Source organism: Lathyrus oleraceus, chromosome 4, assembly GCF_024323335.1.
Source record: "Lathyrus oleraceus cultivar Zhongwan6 chromosome 4, CAAS_Psat_ZW6_1.0, whole genome shotgun sequence".
NCBI classification, from domain to species: Eukaryota; Viridiplantae; Streptophyta; class Magnoliopsida; order Fabales; family Fabaceae; genus Lathyrus; species Lathyrus oleraceus.
This window is the reverse complement of record NC_066582.1, coordinates 42,368,796-42,385,354: the sequence shown is the minus strand read 5'-3', so window position 1 is coordinate 42,385,354 and position 16,559 is coordinate 42,368,796. Positions and strand designations below refer to the sequence as shown.

Here is a 16,559-nt window from a genome sequence, read left to right as displayed (position 1 = left end):
AAATTTCAATAATTTTTTTAAAATATATTCTTATTGATATTGTTGTTTATCTTTCTTCTTCTATCTGTATTATTATTTCAACTTAAATTTACTATTATTTTTATATTTTTTTTATTTTTAACTTTCAATTTTTATGACTGCGCGTTCAAAATTATATCCCACCTAATACAAAGAAAAAAAGACATCGATAAAATGGTAAAAAATAAATTGGACTTAAATAATATAGATGGTGTAGATTAAAGTTGTGAAATCGGACTAGACCATTTATTTATTATTTTAAAATAAAATAATGTAAAAAATCTCATAATATTTATTATATTAAATATATTACTTTAAATATAATATATTTTTTTAAAAATAATATAACATAATACAGAAATATCTAACCTAATACAAAGTAATAAAATAGAAGAAAATTTGAAAATGAAACATTAAATAATAAAATATTATGCTGTGTCAATCACAATCACCCCATGGTGACAAGATTTTAAGGTTGGTAGGAGGAATAAGCCGCAGTGTTATAAATCTTAGCCTACACACAGACACGTCACGACAACAGTAATAACACTCACACTCTATCACTCTATTTATACTCGTTTCATTTCTACTACAATATTACTCTAACTTGTTTCTTTCGATACCGATCCAATAGGCGTTTTCATCAACCTTCTCTTATCACACAGGTTAGTAACTTACTAATCATCACAAGAATTCAATAGTTTTCATTTTACTTTGTCAAAGTATTTCATCACAAGAAGAGATGTAAGTTACTAAACTTCTCAATTTTTATTTTATTTTCTCAAAGTATTTGATCAGAAGAATTGAATACTTTTCATCAACTTATCCGATTTAAGTAATCAAATCATTTATACCTTATGAAAATTTTAATCATGAAACAAATTGAATCAAGTTTATTATAAATTTTATAACTCATAACCAAATAGTTTAAATTTCATGAAATTTATAATGACGAGACTATTACAAAATGATTGATTCTATTTAAAGATGTTCATTATGAATTTTTTTTAGTTTGTCATCGGATTGTTTAAATTTCTTGAATATTTGGATAGGGTTGATTAAGTTCAATTTGCTTGAATCATATAATTTAAAACTCAATTGTTTTTCGATCAAAAGTAACTTTTTTATTTTATATTTTTAATCATATAATTGGAAAATCAATTATTTTTTTATTAAAAAGTAATTATTTTTAAATATTTTAACTTTTTTTTAATAAGGTATAAATTGATTAAAAGATAAACATGAATACAAAATACTATATAGCCAATCATAAATTTATTAGGAGACCATAAAATTATAAAATATTCACTCTATTTTTTCTTACTTTAATCGATAATTAAAGTACTCTTTTAATTCTTACTTTAATGGATAAGTACTATTGTTTTTGTTTTGGTAAGTTGGTATGGTATTAATTCACAATTAAAATAATTAAAGTCTATTAAACATTAATTTAGAAAAATCATAAAAAAAATATAACAGTCTGGTTTCATCTGGCATTGCCATTTATCATTTCACCCATATAGTTAATCAGTTACAAACAATTAGTTTAAAAATTCTGAAAATAGTAAAAAAATTAAACTCATTATTTATTTCTCAGTTAAAAACAATGAATCATATAAGGCTGTGACATTTAATTTCATTCTTTTGTTTTGTTTCATCTTATCTATATAGCTGTATATGCCACCTATGTAATGTTGTAACAACTAACGACTTAGTTTCTGATTCCTATATGTACCAAAGTCATTGTCACTTTCAAACTATCAATTGATTTTCAATGGATCATCATCAATAACAACATTGTTAATCTTTGCAGGACCGTCACAATTTTAGTTGATTCTGTCGGAGACAAAATGGCAACGTCTAATGTGACATGTCCTGCGCCTATGAAGGCCGTGTCTAATGGCGCATTCCAACACGAAAATCCACTTGATTTTGCAGTTCCTCTTATCATCCTTCAGATATGTGTGGTTGTTACATTCACTAGGTTTATTGCATTCCTTTGCAAACCCCTCAAACAACCTCGTGTCATCGCAGAAATCATAGTAGGTTGCGAGAACTTGTTCCATTGATTAGTATTGAAGGTAAGAAATTTTAATTTTATATATAGTTTACTAACTGTTTGTGAAAATGTTTAATTGCAGGGAGGAATATTACTCGGCCCGTCTGCGATTGGGCGAAGCCAGAAATTCTTAGACACAGTTTTTCCTAAGAGAAGCTTAACAGTCCTAGACACACTAGCAAACATTGGTCTTTTGTTCTTCTTATTCCTAGTTGGTCTTGAGCTCGACATGCGTTCAATCAAGAAAACAGGTCACAAAGCCTTAGGAATCGCGCTATGTGGAATCACGGTTCCGTTTGTGCTTGGCATTGGAACGTCCTTTGTTCTTAGAGCTACAATCTCCAAAGGTGCAGAGGCTGTCCCTTTTCTTGTCTTCATGGGTGTTGCTCTCTCGATTACTGCATTTCCTGTCCTCGCTCGAATCCTAGCTGAGCTCAAACTCCTGACAACTGACGTCGGTCGTATAGCAATGTCAGCGGCTGCTGTCAATGATGTTGCAGCTTGGATACTTCTTGCTCTTGCCATAGCTTTATCAGGTGACGACACGTCCCCGTTGATTTCTCTTTGGGTTATGCTCACCGGTGCTGCTTTTATTCTCTTTGCTGTTTTCGCTATAAGACCGTTGCTTGCGTACATGGCGAAGCGTTCCCCCGAGGGTGAGCCTGTGAAGGAGCTTTACATTTGTATCACATTGACATTGGTTTTGGCTTGTAGTTTTGTTACTGATACTATTGGAATTCATGCACTATTTGGTGCTTTTGTTGTTGGTATTATTATGCCGAAAGACGGTCCTTTTGCCGGTGTTTTGATCGAGAAAATCGAAGATCTTGTGTCTGGAATTTTCTTGCCACTTTATTTTGCTTCTAGTGGTTTGAAAACAAATGTGGCAACCATTAAAGGAGGGGTTTCTTGGGCACTATTAGCACTTGTTATATTCAATGCTTGCTTTGGAAAAATCGTTGGTACAGTTGTAGTATCATTAATATTCAAGGTGCCTTTTAGAGAATCACTTGCACTTGGATTTCTCATGAACACCAAAGGATTGGTAGAGCTCATTGTTCTCAACATCGGAAAGGATCGCAAGGTACTTATCTATCTATCTAGATTATCTCATAAGTTGTTTTCATAATTAAGTTCTTCTGAATAGTCGGATACATAATCTGATATCTACTCATACAACTAGATAAGATCAAATACGTTAATTCGATCTTACGAAGTCTTTTATTGATTTTGTTTGATTATTATACATTTGAATTTCAATCTTATGCAGGTACTAAATGACCAAGCATTTGCAATTTGTGTTCTTATGGCATTATTCACAACCTTCATCACCACCCCAATAGTGATGGCAGTGTATAAACCAGCTAGAAGAGGTGCACCTTACAAGCACAAAACAGTTCAACGCAAAGATCGTGAATCGGAGCTCAGAGTGTTGGCGTGTTTCCACAGCACACGCAACATCCCTACACTAATCAACCTTGTAGAATCCTCCCGAGGAACCCGAAAGCGCGGAAGACTTTGTATCTACGCAATGCACTTGATGGAACTCTCAGAGAGATCTTCAGCTATTTCCATGGTTCACAAGGCGCGTAACGATGGCATGCCGTTTTGGAATAGAAAAGAGAATGATAAAGATCAAATGGTTATCGCTTTCCAAACATACGGAAAATTGAGCAGTGTCAACGTCCGTCCCATGACAGCAATCTCAGCTCTCACCAACATTCACGAAGATATTTGTACTAGCGCCCATCAAAAGCAAGCCGCTATAATAATCCTTCCGTTCCATAAACACCAACGTGTCGACGGAACAATGGAATCATTAGGACATTCATTTCATGTAATCAATCAGCTTGTATTGAGTCATGCACCGTGTTCTGTTGGAATTCTTGTCGATCGCGGTCTTGGAGGAACAAGCCAGGTTCAAGCTAGTGATGTTTCATTCAATGTTGTCGTTGTATTCTTTGGAGGACGCGACGATAACGAAGCACTTGCTTACGGTATGAGAATAGCAGAACATCCCGGGATTGTGCTAACTGTTGTTAAATTTGTGTCTCCACCTGGAATGACACTATCATTCGGCGCTAAGTTAGTCGGTGTTGCATCGGATAAGAGCAGGACAGTAGTGATTAATGATAGTGAAGGTAGTAGCCATGATGGTAACAAAAACCAAGATGAACAACATTGGAGTGAGTTTGTTAATGCAAGAAGCAAAAATGAAGAATCAGTTAAGTATGAAGAAAAGCTGGTTGAAAGTAAAAGTGATATTGAGACAGCATTGAAGGAATTAAGTAGAAGCAATTTGATATTGGTTGGTAGAATGCCACCAGTTGCACCTTTGGTTAGTACAAGTGATTGTCCTGAGCTTGGTCCTATTGGAAGCTATTTGAGTTCTTCTAGTTTCTCCAATTCTGCATCAGTGTTGGTTATTCAACAATACAATCCTTCAACTGATATTCATCCTTTGGTTATGGAGGAATTTGATTGTCCAGAAGTGCCAGACACACCAAGGAGTTAGTTTATGATTAATGTTGCATGTTGTTATGAGATTATGGTTTAAAAATAAGCAAATAAAATTGAGAATTTCAACTCAAGGGTTATGTGTAGTTGATCATGTATTTGGAACTTATACTACCTCGGTCTCTAAATATAAGTTCCCTTTCAAAAGTAAAAATGAATCTCGCTAATTTGTCTTAGTGTGTATTTGATTCTACGGTAAAGATAATTGATTTAGAGTGAAGTGGTTTATAAATTTGATTTGCGTTAAAAGGGTTGAAGGCAAAATAATTTATGTTTGAATAAATTTCTACAAAAGTGATTGAATAGTAAATTTCAATATAAAAATCAAGATTAGACTCAAAAGGTACAAATTATATCTTCAAATAGAATCAATTATAAAAAACATAATAAATTCTACGAACAATCAAAGATGTCAAAATCAATTCTAGACATCAAGAATCAATTCTTGGTGTTCCAAACATAAAACCAATCATACACATACTGAAAATAAGAATTCAGAATTTGACGCATCAATACACAAAATAGACCCATTAAAACACCGGCTAGTTTTCTTTAACATGTGTGAAAAAAGTAGCAAAAAAAACTTATAGTATTTCAAATTTGATAGTACCTTGTGTTTGTAACCTGAATTATGCTGCTTTCTCACATATGGCTGAAACAAACAAATAAAAATAATTATGTTAGAAAACATGAAAATGTACATGAAATTAAAATTTAAACCTAAACAAAGTTATTGTTCTATCCAAATCCAAATTAAATATACAAAAATAAACTTAACCCTAAACACAATGACAAGTCAGGTACGAGTATGAGCTAAATAATCAGAAAACAAAAAATAACAGAATAATAGATTCGGGAAGCAGCGAAAAATGAGATTTTGTTGATATGACTGTTGATATGACTGTCCATTCGGTCAGATGCAAACGTTCCCTTCTCCATTAGTTTTGGATAGCAAGCAATATTTTTCATCAATTATGACAAAATGTCTTTCGCTAAAACGACCAACCAATAAACATTTTCTGCCTAGAACTCTATAGCATTGAGTTCTCCATCGCACCGGGAGATACGTAGGAACAAAATTCAAAGTCTCGTCAGACACCCTAATAAAAAATAATAAATCTTTTAGTCCTATTATTTTCCCTTTTTAATAACCTGGGAAGCCTAACACTTAAAAAACTAACACTAATGCATATAACAAACTAAATGGTTCCCGTTAAGTACAACGGACGTGAAGGGTATTAATACTTCCCCCTTACGTAATCAACTCTCGAATTCGATTTGGTTACGACGACCATAATCATAGTCGTTCTTTTAGGGTTTTATCGATATTTTCTCTTTTCCTCTTTCAGAATAAATAAAGTTCGGTGACGACTCTATTAATCCAGCTGCGATCGTGCGATTGCGCTTCACGAGGTCGTATTATTTTTCCGAGGTACGACACACTGTTGATAGTAATCTTAAGTGTCGGGTTTTTGTTATCGTATCCACAGGGATTGTAAGATATCACCGTCTTTCGATGGTTGTATTAATTCTTAGCTTAAGGTATCAATAGGGTTTTGGTGTTTGTCACACTATCTTGCATAAAAAGGTAATAAAATGCGGTAAAAGTTTTGGTTTGAATATTTGAGAAATATTGTCAAAGTTAGGGTTCAACGATCACTTTGCATGTATTTGTTCGGTCAACAATCTTATAAACTCCTTTAGATGATAAATTATTTCACAAAGTCCTCCCAATGTGTTTCTCTCAAACACACATTGTGAGTTTTCCCATTTTGATCCATTGTTTATCTCTAACACAATCTATCAAAATGACAACTTTTTGGTTCAACCTTATGGTGAACAAAATCATTCATTACTATCTCTAGCTAACAAACAAGATTGGGTGAAAACCTAGGTTAAGAGTTGGTAAACATCTCTCGATCATAAACCAACACAAAGAGTTTTGAATAAGAACAAAGTTTTCATCATATATTCACCATTAAAGAGTTTACAAATGAAGATCCTTACATTTACACACAAAGCTAATGATCATCTACATCTAACCTTGACAAATGGAGGACTTAGCTACTCATTTTCATGGTAGCTTGGTCGGCAAGTTTCGGAAGAAGGTTGATCAACATCCAAGTCGAATAATCAAGATTGGATGGGAATCCACCTTCTTTTTGTAAAAGATGGTTAATAGATGAAGAGAAATGAAATCTAGGTCACAAAAGATTCCTGGAACAATGCTGTAAAATATCTCTCAAAAGTACAAAAGTGTGAAAAACTAGGTATGGCTCCAAAAAGTGGCACTTGCTACTTATAGAGCAGCTACTGGGTTGTCATGCTCGCTAGGCGAGCAGAATGGCTCGCCTAGCGAGCCCCTAATTGAGGCACCTGAGGCACCTGCGCCCAGAGAAACAGCCTATCTCAGACTGTCATGTTCGCCTAGCGAACAAAACCTTCGCCTAGCGAAGGGCACGCTTCAACCTTCGCTCCAGCGAGGTTGAGAGGTTTTGCTACTGGAATCCTCGCTGGGAGCTCGCTAATGGCTCGCCTAGCGAGTGAGTGCTGGCTGCGCTTTTCACCAAGTCTTGACGTGTTCGCCACACTCCTCGCTGGAAGCTCGCCTAGCGAGTGTGGTGATGTTTGCCCCTGTTAAATACTGGAGCATTTCGCTGCACGCTCGTTGCACGCTCACCTAGCGAGGCCTTTGCCACAGCCCTCGCCTAGCGAGGAAGCTAATGAATGCTTATTTCATTTGATCCCTTTGCCACATTTCTTGTGTCTTCATTTTCTATTATTTCATGCCTACTTCCTGCACAATAACACACAAATCAAAGGTACCAAGATAGATTATCATTGTATTGCATTTCATCTGAAACAAAGGTGGTTTCGACATTTTAGCAAGGAAATGGAGTGAAAGATACCCATATTTGATAGCTCAAATAAGCACTTTTGGGTATCTAACAACTCTCCCCAACTAGATTCTTGCTTGTCCTCAAGCAAAGTATGCCTCTTGAAGGACAAGAGGATTTGCTTTAAGAAAATGGTTTCTCCGAAGTTGGATAAAACGGCTCAAACACAAGCGAATCAGCATATACAAGTTTCCAACGGTTCGAATAAAATAATACACAAGAACTAAAACTTAATAGCAATGCGAAATATTTATCTATCTACAACAATATTATTCTAAATGAATCACCCTATCTCTCCTCTTCGAATAAGGAATGAAGAATTTACGCGTTTGCAACCGCGGGAATAATCTCACTCTCCAACAAATAATGGAGAAATCAATTCGATTCATACCATGTCTAACAATTATAAATGGTAATGTGGAAGCACGAAGATCACTAAGGGCTTTTCGGTTGAAGCTTGGTCAGGTTAACAAACAAGGGTCATTTCTAAGGCCATTGAAAACGAAATTGCCGATGCAAAAGAGATATTCACTGTACATTATTCACACATCTCGACTTCGTTCCATTTGTTTCTCATTTGAAACCTTCACAACTCTTATTTCACAACTCAATTTTTATTTTTCACTATTTTTCTTCCAAGCAAGCATTCATTTTCATTCTTCCTATTTTTGTTCTTTTCTTTCACATCATATTTACAAAACAGATGTTTCTTTTCTATATTTTCTATCTATATATTTTTTTATGCTTGCTCGGTTTTTCAAGAGTTGTGGTACTTACCGATTCTCATTTTCGTTCTCCCCAACTTATTTCTTACTCACCTAAGTGAATGCTCTTAACTTTTTACGGCAAAAGAACAATAATCAAGATTTTCCGGGTTGTAAAAAAAAGATTTTTGAAATCTCGCTTTATTTCAAGCTGAGATTCAACTGTTTAAGCTCAAAGGGGTTAACGAATACTCTCTCTGCTCACAGGTAAGTTGTTTTTGGATGTAGTTGTGCTCGATAGAAAACAAGTGCCTCGATCATTTCTAATTGATTCCACATATTCACAATAATAAAAGACAAAGCATGAATCAAATGAATCAACAAAACTTATTAGAATCCAGCATTTAAGTGTACAATGGAGGTTTCCTCACAATTTGTGGTTTTAAGTCCTAGATGAAACATTCATTCAATTATGTTGCAAAAAGACAATACTCAATTACAAAAAAGAGTAAAGTTCTAAGTGCATTCTAAAATTCTAGCCGGAGATAACCATGTACCTTAGCCTTATTCATTTGTTAATTCTTATCATTGCCATCCAAGCTCGGATGCACCTTCATTGGATACTTCTTTGAGGAGCAACCAATCTAGAAGGTTTGCCACTCAATCAACCAAAAATTTATTAAAACAACAAAATTTAAAACAGAAATAATAATATAAACTTCAAAATTTAAATTTGTTCTTGGGGGACAAAACACCCCAAAAGTACAAAGCCAAAATCAAAATACAGAATTCTGGAAATACAATAAAAAAAAGCATAACAAAAAAAAAACAAAAAAAAATAAAAACTTAGCCCTCCAAAGGCTCAAAACCCTCCTCACTACCGGCCTCAGAACCGGTAGCCTCATCATCATCATCATCAGCAACACCACCAGAAGACGCACCTGGACCCGCTCCCTCACCATACACAGGCCTGTCCACAGGCCAGTTAGCATTAAGCAGAAACTGCTCACGCGTCATCAATGAATGAGCACCGGTGGGGTCACTTCCCTGCAGCTGTAACCGCTGCATAGAATCGTGCATATCTATCATGGCACGCTGCGTAGCCGCCATCCAGTCCCAGTTGTAATCGCACACAGCTTGCAGGTAAGGATCTGGTCCAGGAGTAGAAGTACCAGGACCATCAGAAGCCCGGGTACTCTCTGCAGCTGCACTGCCTCTAACATTCTTCGCCCTGCAATACTTGGCCACATACCTGTCATCAATGGGCGACGGGATCCTTACCTGACCCCTTAAGGATAGTCTCACCCTCGCCTGAATGCACAAACTCATGATTAAGCACGGGAAAGCCAGGAGACAATTCACACGAGCCCCCGACTTTAGCCCGCTCTCAATCATGGACTTAAGCTCATTAGCAATAATCCTCGCCACATCGATCTGGACGTTGGTGAGGATACAGTGTACCAAGTGTGCCACTGGGATCGGCACTGTAGAAGTGTGGGACTTGGGTTGGATGTTTGTCAGCACCATCAGCAGGATCAGTTGAGCCAAGGGAGTCATGTCCTCCCTGTGGTATCTCATAGGAACCCCAGATGGGTTCAGCTTAACTGATTTCCCTCTTAATAGCAGGGCGGCAGAAATTGCTTCAATATCCCGGTGAAGCCGCAAGTCTGTGTGGTACGTGTCTCGCTCCTCGGCTCCCAGCTGGAGCGGTTCACCTAGGACTCGGTTAATGGCATCCCGATCAAACGCAACGGGACGGTCGGCCACTCGAGATGTCCAAGTAAACGGCTCGTCATCATTCGGTAGTGCGTTCGCATAGAACTCACGTACCGTTGCGATATCATAGTGCTCGAGTGGGGAAATTAACCGATCCCACTTCTTTGTGTCAATCAACCCGGCGAATGCTCTGTTTGTGCCTTGAGGGTTGATGATGAATCTCTTCTCCGGTAGAATTTTCCGCTTCTCCAAAGCAATGTATCGTGCAGCCTGCTTCGGGCCGACAAACTTGTCGGTATCAAACTGTATTGTTACGGGACGGGAAGTGTTCCCTCCCTTTCTCTTCTTTGAAGCGCCGGATCTAGATTCCATCTGCAAAACATAAAGAGGAAACCAACACAACACAAAACAGATTAGACAGCAACACCAGAATTCAAAGAACTGTCATGCTCGCTGCTGCTTCGCCTAGCGAAGTGGCAGCGAATGCTCGCCTCTGGTTCGCCTAGCGAGTTGCTAGCGAACCTTACGGGTTTTTGGGTTCTGCAGTATTTTCAGAGAAATCTTCCCAAAACCCACATGCTAATGGTTTCAATTTCAGAACCTAATGATATATCAATTAAAGAAACGTTCTATGCTATTGGTAATTACAGATTCACATGCAAACCTAAAATCCCCAATTGCAAAACCTAAAATCCCACATGCGAACCTAAAGTTTCCCATACCAACAACTTCATCCTAAATGACATTCAAATCAGAAATAACAAAGCTTAAGCATAAAGACATGGTATTAGGGAAAACCTTAGTTACACGGATTGATTGAAATGTGAAGTGGAGTAAGGTTTGCAATCTTCCAATTAGGGTTTGAGTGTTTGTGAGAGAGATGAAAATGAGAGAGTGTGGAGAGTGCTCGGTTAAAATGCCTCAGCAGAGTTGCAAAAATAGAAAAGTTGTGTTTGGGCCAAAATGAGTGGCCTGCTGAGATTTTAAATAAGTGTTGTCAAGCAGCGCTCGCTGCTGCTTCGCCTAGCGAGCAGCTAGCGAATCAGCTCGCTACTGCCTCGCCTAGCGAGCATCAAGCGAGCATGACAGCAATTGCCTTTTCCAAAGGCAGCAATCCAGGTACATTCAACATGGTTTTAACAAGTGGAAACCCAATACAACAGAACAGGAAAACAGTAAATACTTACAATGTTGGGGTGCCTCCCAACAAGCGCTTGTTTAACGTCGGCTAAGCTCGACGGTGTGATGCTCACAGAGGAGCATCCAACGGAATAGCACAGCTCTCGCGATCCATATGACCGCCGAGATAAACTTTCAAACGTTGGCCATTCACGGTCCAACTATCCTTCTTGTCCATGTCCTCAATGACAATAGCCCCGTACTCCTTCACCTCTTTGACCCGAAATGGCCCGGACCATTTTGATTTCAACTTTCCAGGGAACAACTTCAACCTGGAATTGAACAATAGGACCAACTGTCCGGGCACAAATTCTTTGCTTCGGAGCTTCTTGTCATGGTATTTTTTTACCTTTTCTTTGTACAACCAACTTGAGTGATATGCGGCATTGCGCATCTCTTCCAACTCAAGTAGCTGCACCTTCCTTTTTTCACCGGCCAAATCATTTTCAAAATTTAAAAATTTCAGGGCCCACAAGGCTTTGTGCTCCAATTCAACCGGCAAATGGCAAGTTTTACCAAATACCAATTGAAAGGGAGTTAGGCCAATTGGAGCTTTAAAGGCGGTACGGTATGCCCATAACGCTTCATCCAATTTTTGGGACCACTCTTTTTTCGAATTTGACACAGTTTTTTCGAGAATTCTCTTAATCTCTCGATTAGAGACCTCGGCTTGCCCATTAGCTTGCGGGTGATACGGAGTTGTCACCCTATGTGATACACCGTAATGTTTTAAAATGCTTTCCAACGGCGCATTACAAAAGTGTGACCCTCCGTCACTTATCAACACTCGGGGGTTCCGAAACGGGAAAATATGTTTTTCTTCAAAAAATTTATCACCGTTTTCGCATCCGCCCGAGGTGAGGCAATCGCCTCAACCCACTTAGAAACGTAATCAACTGCGACAAGCATATACTCGTTCCCATAAGAGGGCAGGAATGGTCCTACAAAATCGATGCCCCAACAATCAAATACTTCGACTTCTTGGATATTTTGGAGAGGCATCTCATCTCTCTTACCAATCCCTCCGCTTCTCTGGCAACTATCACAACTTTGCGCATGGGTATGTGCGTCTTTGAAAATAGTGGGCCAATAAAATCCCGATTGGAGGATTTTAGTGGCCGTTCTCACCCCATTATAGTGTCCGCCGTAAGGCGAGTTGTGACAATGCCAAAGGATGCTCTGCGCCTCATCGCCAGTAACGCATCTCCTTAATAGGTTATCACTACCCAACTTAAACAAGTACGGGTCATCCCAAACATAATACTTGGCATCCGAAAGAAACTTCCTTTTTTGGTTCGAAGTTAGGTCGGGAGGCACATAACCACTAGCCTTGTGGTTCGCAAAGTCTGCAAACCACAGCCTAACTTGAACTTTAAACAGTTTTTCATCAGGAAATTCTTCCCGGATTTCCTTCTCTGACGCTGTAACCTCCACATTTACTAAGCGGGATAAATGATCTGCCACCAAATTTTCCGACCCCTTCTTGTCTTTGATTTCCACATCAAATTCTTGTAACAAGAGAATCCAACGGATGAGCCTTTGCTTCGAATCCGGTTTGGTTAGGAGATATTTAATCGCCGCGTGGTCGGTATACACTACGACTTTAGACCCTATAAGATAAGACCTAAACTTTTCTAGCGCGTACACTATTGCAAGTAGTTCTTTCTCCGTGGTGGCATAGTTTATTTGAGCCTCGTTAAGAACCTTACTTGCATAATGTATCGCATGAAAATTTTTATCTTTTCTTTGGCCAAGTACCGCTCCAACTGCGTAGTCGCTCGCATCACACATTAGTTCAAAATTTTCATTCCAATTGGGAACGACTATTATTGGAGCGGTAACCAATTTTTCTTTTAAAGTTTCGAAAGCTTGCAAACAATCATCAGTTAAGAGAAATACCTGGTCCTTAGCTAGCAAATTGCTCAAAGGCTTAGCCACCTTTGAGAAGTCCTTGATAAAGCGCCGATAGAACCCGGCGTACCCCAAAAAGCTTCGGATGCCCTTCACATTCACCGGAGGAGGTAACTTTTCTATCACTTCAACCTTAGCTCTATCCACTTCAAGCCCCCTTGAAGAGACTTTGTGGCCGAGCACGATCCCCTCGGTCACCATGAAGTGACACTTCTCCCAATTAAGCACCAGATTGGTCTTCACACATCTTTCCAACACCGTTTTCAAGTTTGCCAAGCATAGACTAAAAGACCCACCAAATACCGAGAAGTCATCCATGAAGACTTCCATTGTTTTCTCTATCAGATCGGCAAAAATGGCTTGCACACATCGTTGGAAAGTCGCCGGTGCATTGCACAGCCCAAAGGGCATTTTTCGGTATGCGAACACTCCAAACGGACACGTGAAAGCCGTCTTCTCATGATCGGCCGGGTCAACCGCAATTTGGTTATACCCGGAGTAGCCGTCCAAGAAACAATAGTATTGTTGGCCCGAGAGTCTTTCGAGCATTTGATCCATGAATGGGAGTGGAAAATGGTCCTTTCGAGTCGCGGTATTCAACCGCCTATAATCAATACACATTCTCCACCCCATTGCAACTTTAGTAGGGATCAATTCATCCTTGTCATTTCGGATTACGGTAATTCCACCCTTCTTCGGAATAACGTGCACAGGACTAACCCACGGACTATCTGAGATCGGGTAAATCATCCCCGCATCCAACAGCTTTACAACTTCCTTTCGAACAACCTTCTTCATGGTAGGATTTAAGCGGCGTTGTGGTTGAGCTACCGGCTTAAAATCCTCTTCCATCAAAATCTTGTGCATGCAATAGGAAGGACTAATTCCTTTTAGATCGGAAAGAGTCCAACCCATGGCTTCTTGATTTGTTTTTAGCACAGTGATCAGACGGGCTTCTTCTTCATTTGTCAAAAGGTTGCTTATGATGACCGGCTTTGCCTCGGTCTCATCTAGGAATACATACTTCAAAGTAGAGGGTAGTATTTTCAATTTAATAGGCGCTTTTTCGTCAATAACCTCCTTCTTCAAGTCTTCTTCCTCTACTTCCCACAGTTGTAGGTCGTCTAAACTATCAAGTTCCTTTAAGCATTCCTCAAGAGCTAGCTCTTCTTCAACGGTGAAAACCTCCAATGAGTCGTCAAGAGCTAACTCCATAGGAGATATCTCATGAATATGCTTTGAAACTTCCAAAATAGCGTCTTCGATCACATCGATGCGAAAGCTATCATTTCTATCTTTTGAATGCTTCATTGCTTCGAATAGATCGAATGTTACTTCCTCATTTTTGACTCTCACCTTCATTAAACCGTCATCAACATCTATCATCATTCGCGCGGTCTTCATGAATGGTCGGCCCAAGATGAGCGGAGCATCATCATCTTCCTCCATATCAATAACAATAAAATCGACCGGGAAAAAGAATTTGTCGACTTTAACCAAAACATCTTGGGCTACGCCATGAGGATGGGTTGTCGATTTATCCGCCAATTGCAACGTCATTCGGATGGACTTAATTTCTATGTTGCCAAGCCTTTTTATAATAGACAAAGGTATAAGATTAATGCTCGACCCCAAGTCAATTAGTCCTTTCCCGACATAGATATCGCCAATTTTAACCGGCAAAGTCACTCTTCCCGGATCAACCTCTTTTTTAGGAAGCGTCCTTTGAATAATTGCACTACAGCTCGCATCAAGGACGATGGTCTCCGGTTCCGTATACCTCCGCTTTTTTGTAAGTATGTCCTTCATGAATTTGGCATACTTGGGCATTTGCTCCAAGGCTTCGGCGAACGGAATGTTGATTTGTAGTTGTTTAAAAATATCCATGAACCGGGCGTAATTCCGTTCATTCTCTCTTTTGGAAGGGGCATGAGGATAAGGTAGGTTTTGGATTGGAGTAGTGCTCACTACCTCCTTTCCCTTTGCAACTCTAGCACTCCTCCATCTAGGCTTTTTCACTTCCTCCCCCCTTACTTCATCAATCGTATTTTTCTCAATCTCCACACTTTTTTTCTTTTCAACTTCACCATTCTTTTTGTTCTTTTCAACTTCTTCCTCCTCATTCCACTCCCCTCTTTCACCATCAATATTTTCCTCCACTATTTCCTCCTCATTTTCTTTCTTTTTCTCTCCTTGTTCACTCTCAACTCTTTTGTTATTCTCACTCATCAACTCCTTCCCACTTCTCGTTGTGATCGCCTTACAATGCTCCTTAGGATTTGTTTGCGTATTTGCCGAAAAGGAAGGACCGGTTTGTTGTTCCGCGAGTTGCTTAGCAAGTTGCCCAACTTGAGTCTCGAGATTTTTTATAGCCGCGTCGTTGCTTTTTTGATTTGCCATTGACATTTGCATGAATTGCGTCAATGTCTCTTCCAACTTCGAAGTTACGACCGGCGATTGTTGAGATTGATAAGGATTTTGGGGAGGGTTTTGACGGCTAGAAGAACCACCTCCATAACCTTGGTTATGGTAATAGTTACTCCTAGGTTGGAACCCTTGGTTCCCTTGGAAATGTGGTTGTTGATTTTGAGGGTGTGGTTGATAAGGTTGTTGTTGTTGTTGTGGTCTCGGTTGGTAGTCCCTTTGGTTTGCCATGTAGTTTACTTCTTCGAACCCCGGAGGTGGACAGAATCCGGTGTCATGCTCACCTTTACAAAGCTCACAACAAGCTATTTGTTTAGCTTTAGACGGTTCTCTCAACTCTTTAATTTGTTGCGTTAAGAGTTCCACTTGTTGTAAGATGTGCTTGTTTTGGGCAAGGATGGCATCGTTCGTCCCTAGCTCAAGCACTCCCGGCTTCTTCAAAGAGTTGCCTCGACTTTGACTCTGAAGATCATTTAGAGCCATTCGATTTATAATGTTTGTAGCTTCTTCGACACTTTTTGACAATAAAGAGCCACCCGAGGTAGCATCCAACAACGTCTTGCAATTTGGTTGAAGTCCATTTTTGAAGATATGGATTTGAGTCAATTCATCAAATCCATGCCCTTTACATTTCCGAAGCATGGACTTGAATCTTTCCCACGCTTCATTTAAGGATTCATTGATTCCTTGTGCAAACACCGAGATGGCTGTCTTTGATTCCATGAACCGGTTATGAGAGAAGAATCTTTCGATAAACTTCTCTTCTAACACGTTCCAGTCTGTCATGACGGCTGGTGTTTGATCTAAGTACCAATCTTTTGCTTTGCCTAGCAAAGCGTGGGGAAATAATCTTCTGAACAACGGGAGCTCCTGAGCCTGATCCACTCCGGCCGCCAATGCTATCTCATAAAATTTTGTGAGGAAAGCAAAGGGATCTTCATGGTCCATTCCGGTGAATGGACTTCCATATAATAAATTTAGAGTTCCCGTTTTCATCTCAGCTTGCCTTCCCGTGTGGTTGGCAAACTGAGCGGTGTTTCTTGGACTGTTTATGCATGGAGTAGAAATAGGCGGTTGTGGTGGTGGCTCCATGTTAGGTATGAATGGTGGTGGATTTGTGGTAGAAGAACTTTC

General features: G+C 39.1%; 1 protein-coding gene across 1 annotated transcript; it reads left to right on the top strand.

Moving 5' to 3' along the window:
- Positions 1–539: 539 nt before the first annotated feature.
- On the top strand, positions 540–4,697 carry LOC127138750 (cation/H(+) antiporter 19). Its single transcript, XM_051065257.1, has 4 exons — positions 540–683; positions 1,832–2,060; positions 2,160–3,161; positions 3,348–4,697. Exons 2-4 carry the CDS (start codon positions 1,869–1,871, stop codon positions 4,590–4,592), a joined length of 2,439 nt encoding a protein of 812 aa, XP_050921214.1. The 5' UTR covers positions 540–683; positions 1,832–1,868; the 3' UTR covers positions 4,593–4,697.
- Positions 4,698–16,559: the final 11,862 nt, after the last annotated feature.

Bases quoted from the DNA above. Each gene is read 5' to 3' on its own strand.
- LOC127138750 (XM_051065257.1), top strand. From the start codon at position 1,869: ATGGCAACGTCTAATGTGACATGTCCTGCGCCTATGAAGGCCGTGTCT. The intron at 2,061-2,159 runs GTAGGTTGCGAG...GTTTAATTGCAG, and splicing joins GTGTCATCGCAGAAATCATA to GGAGGAATATTACTCGGCCC. The intron at 3,162-3,347 runs GTACTTATCTAT...AATCTTATGCAG, and splicing joins ACATCGGAAAGGATCGCAAG to GTACTAAATGACCAAGCATT.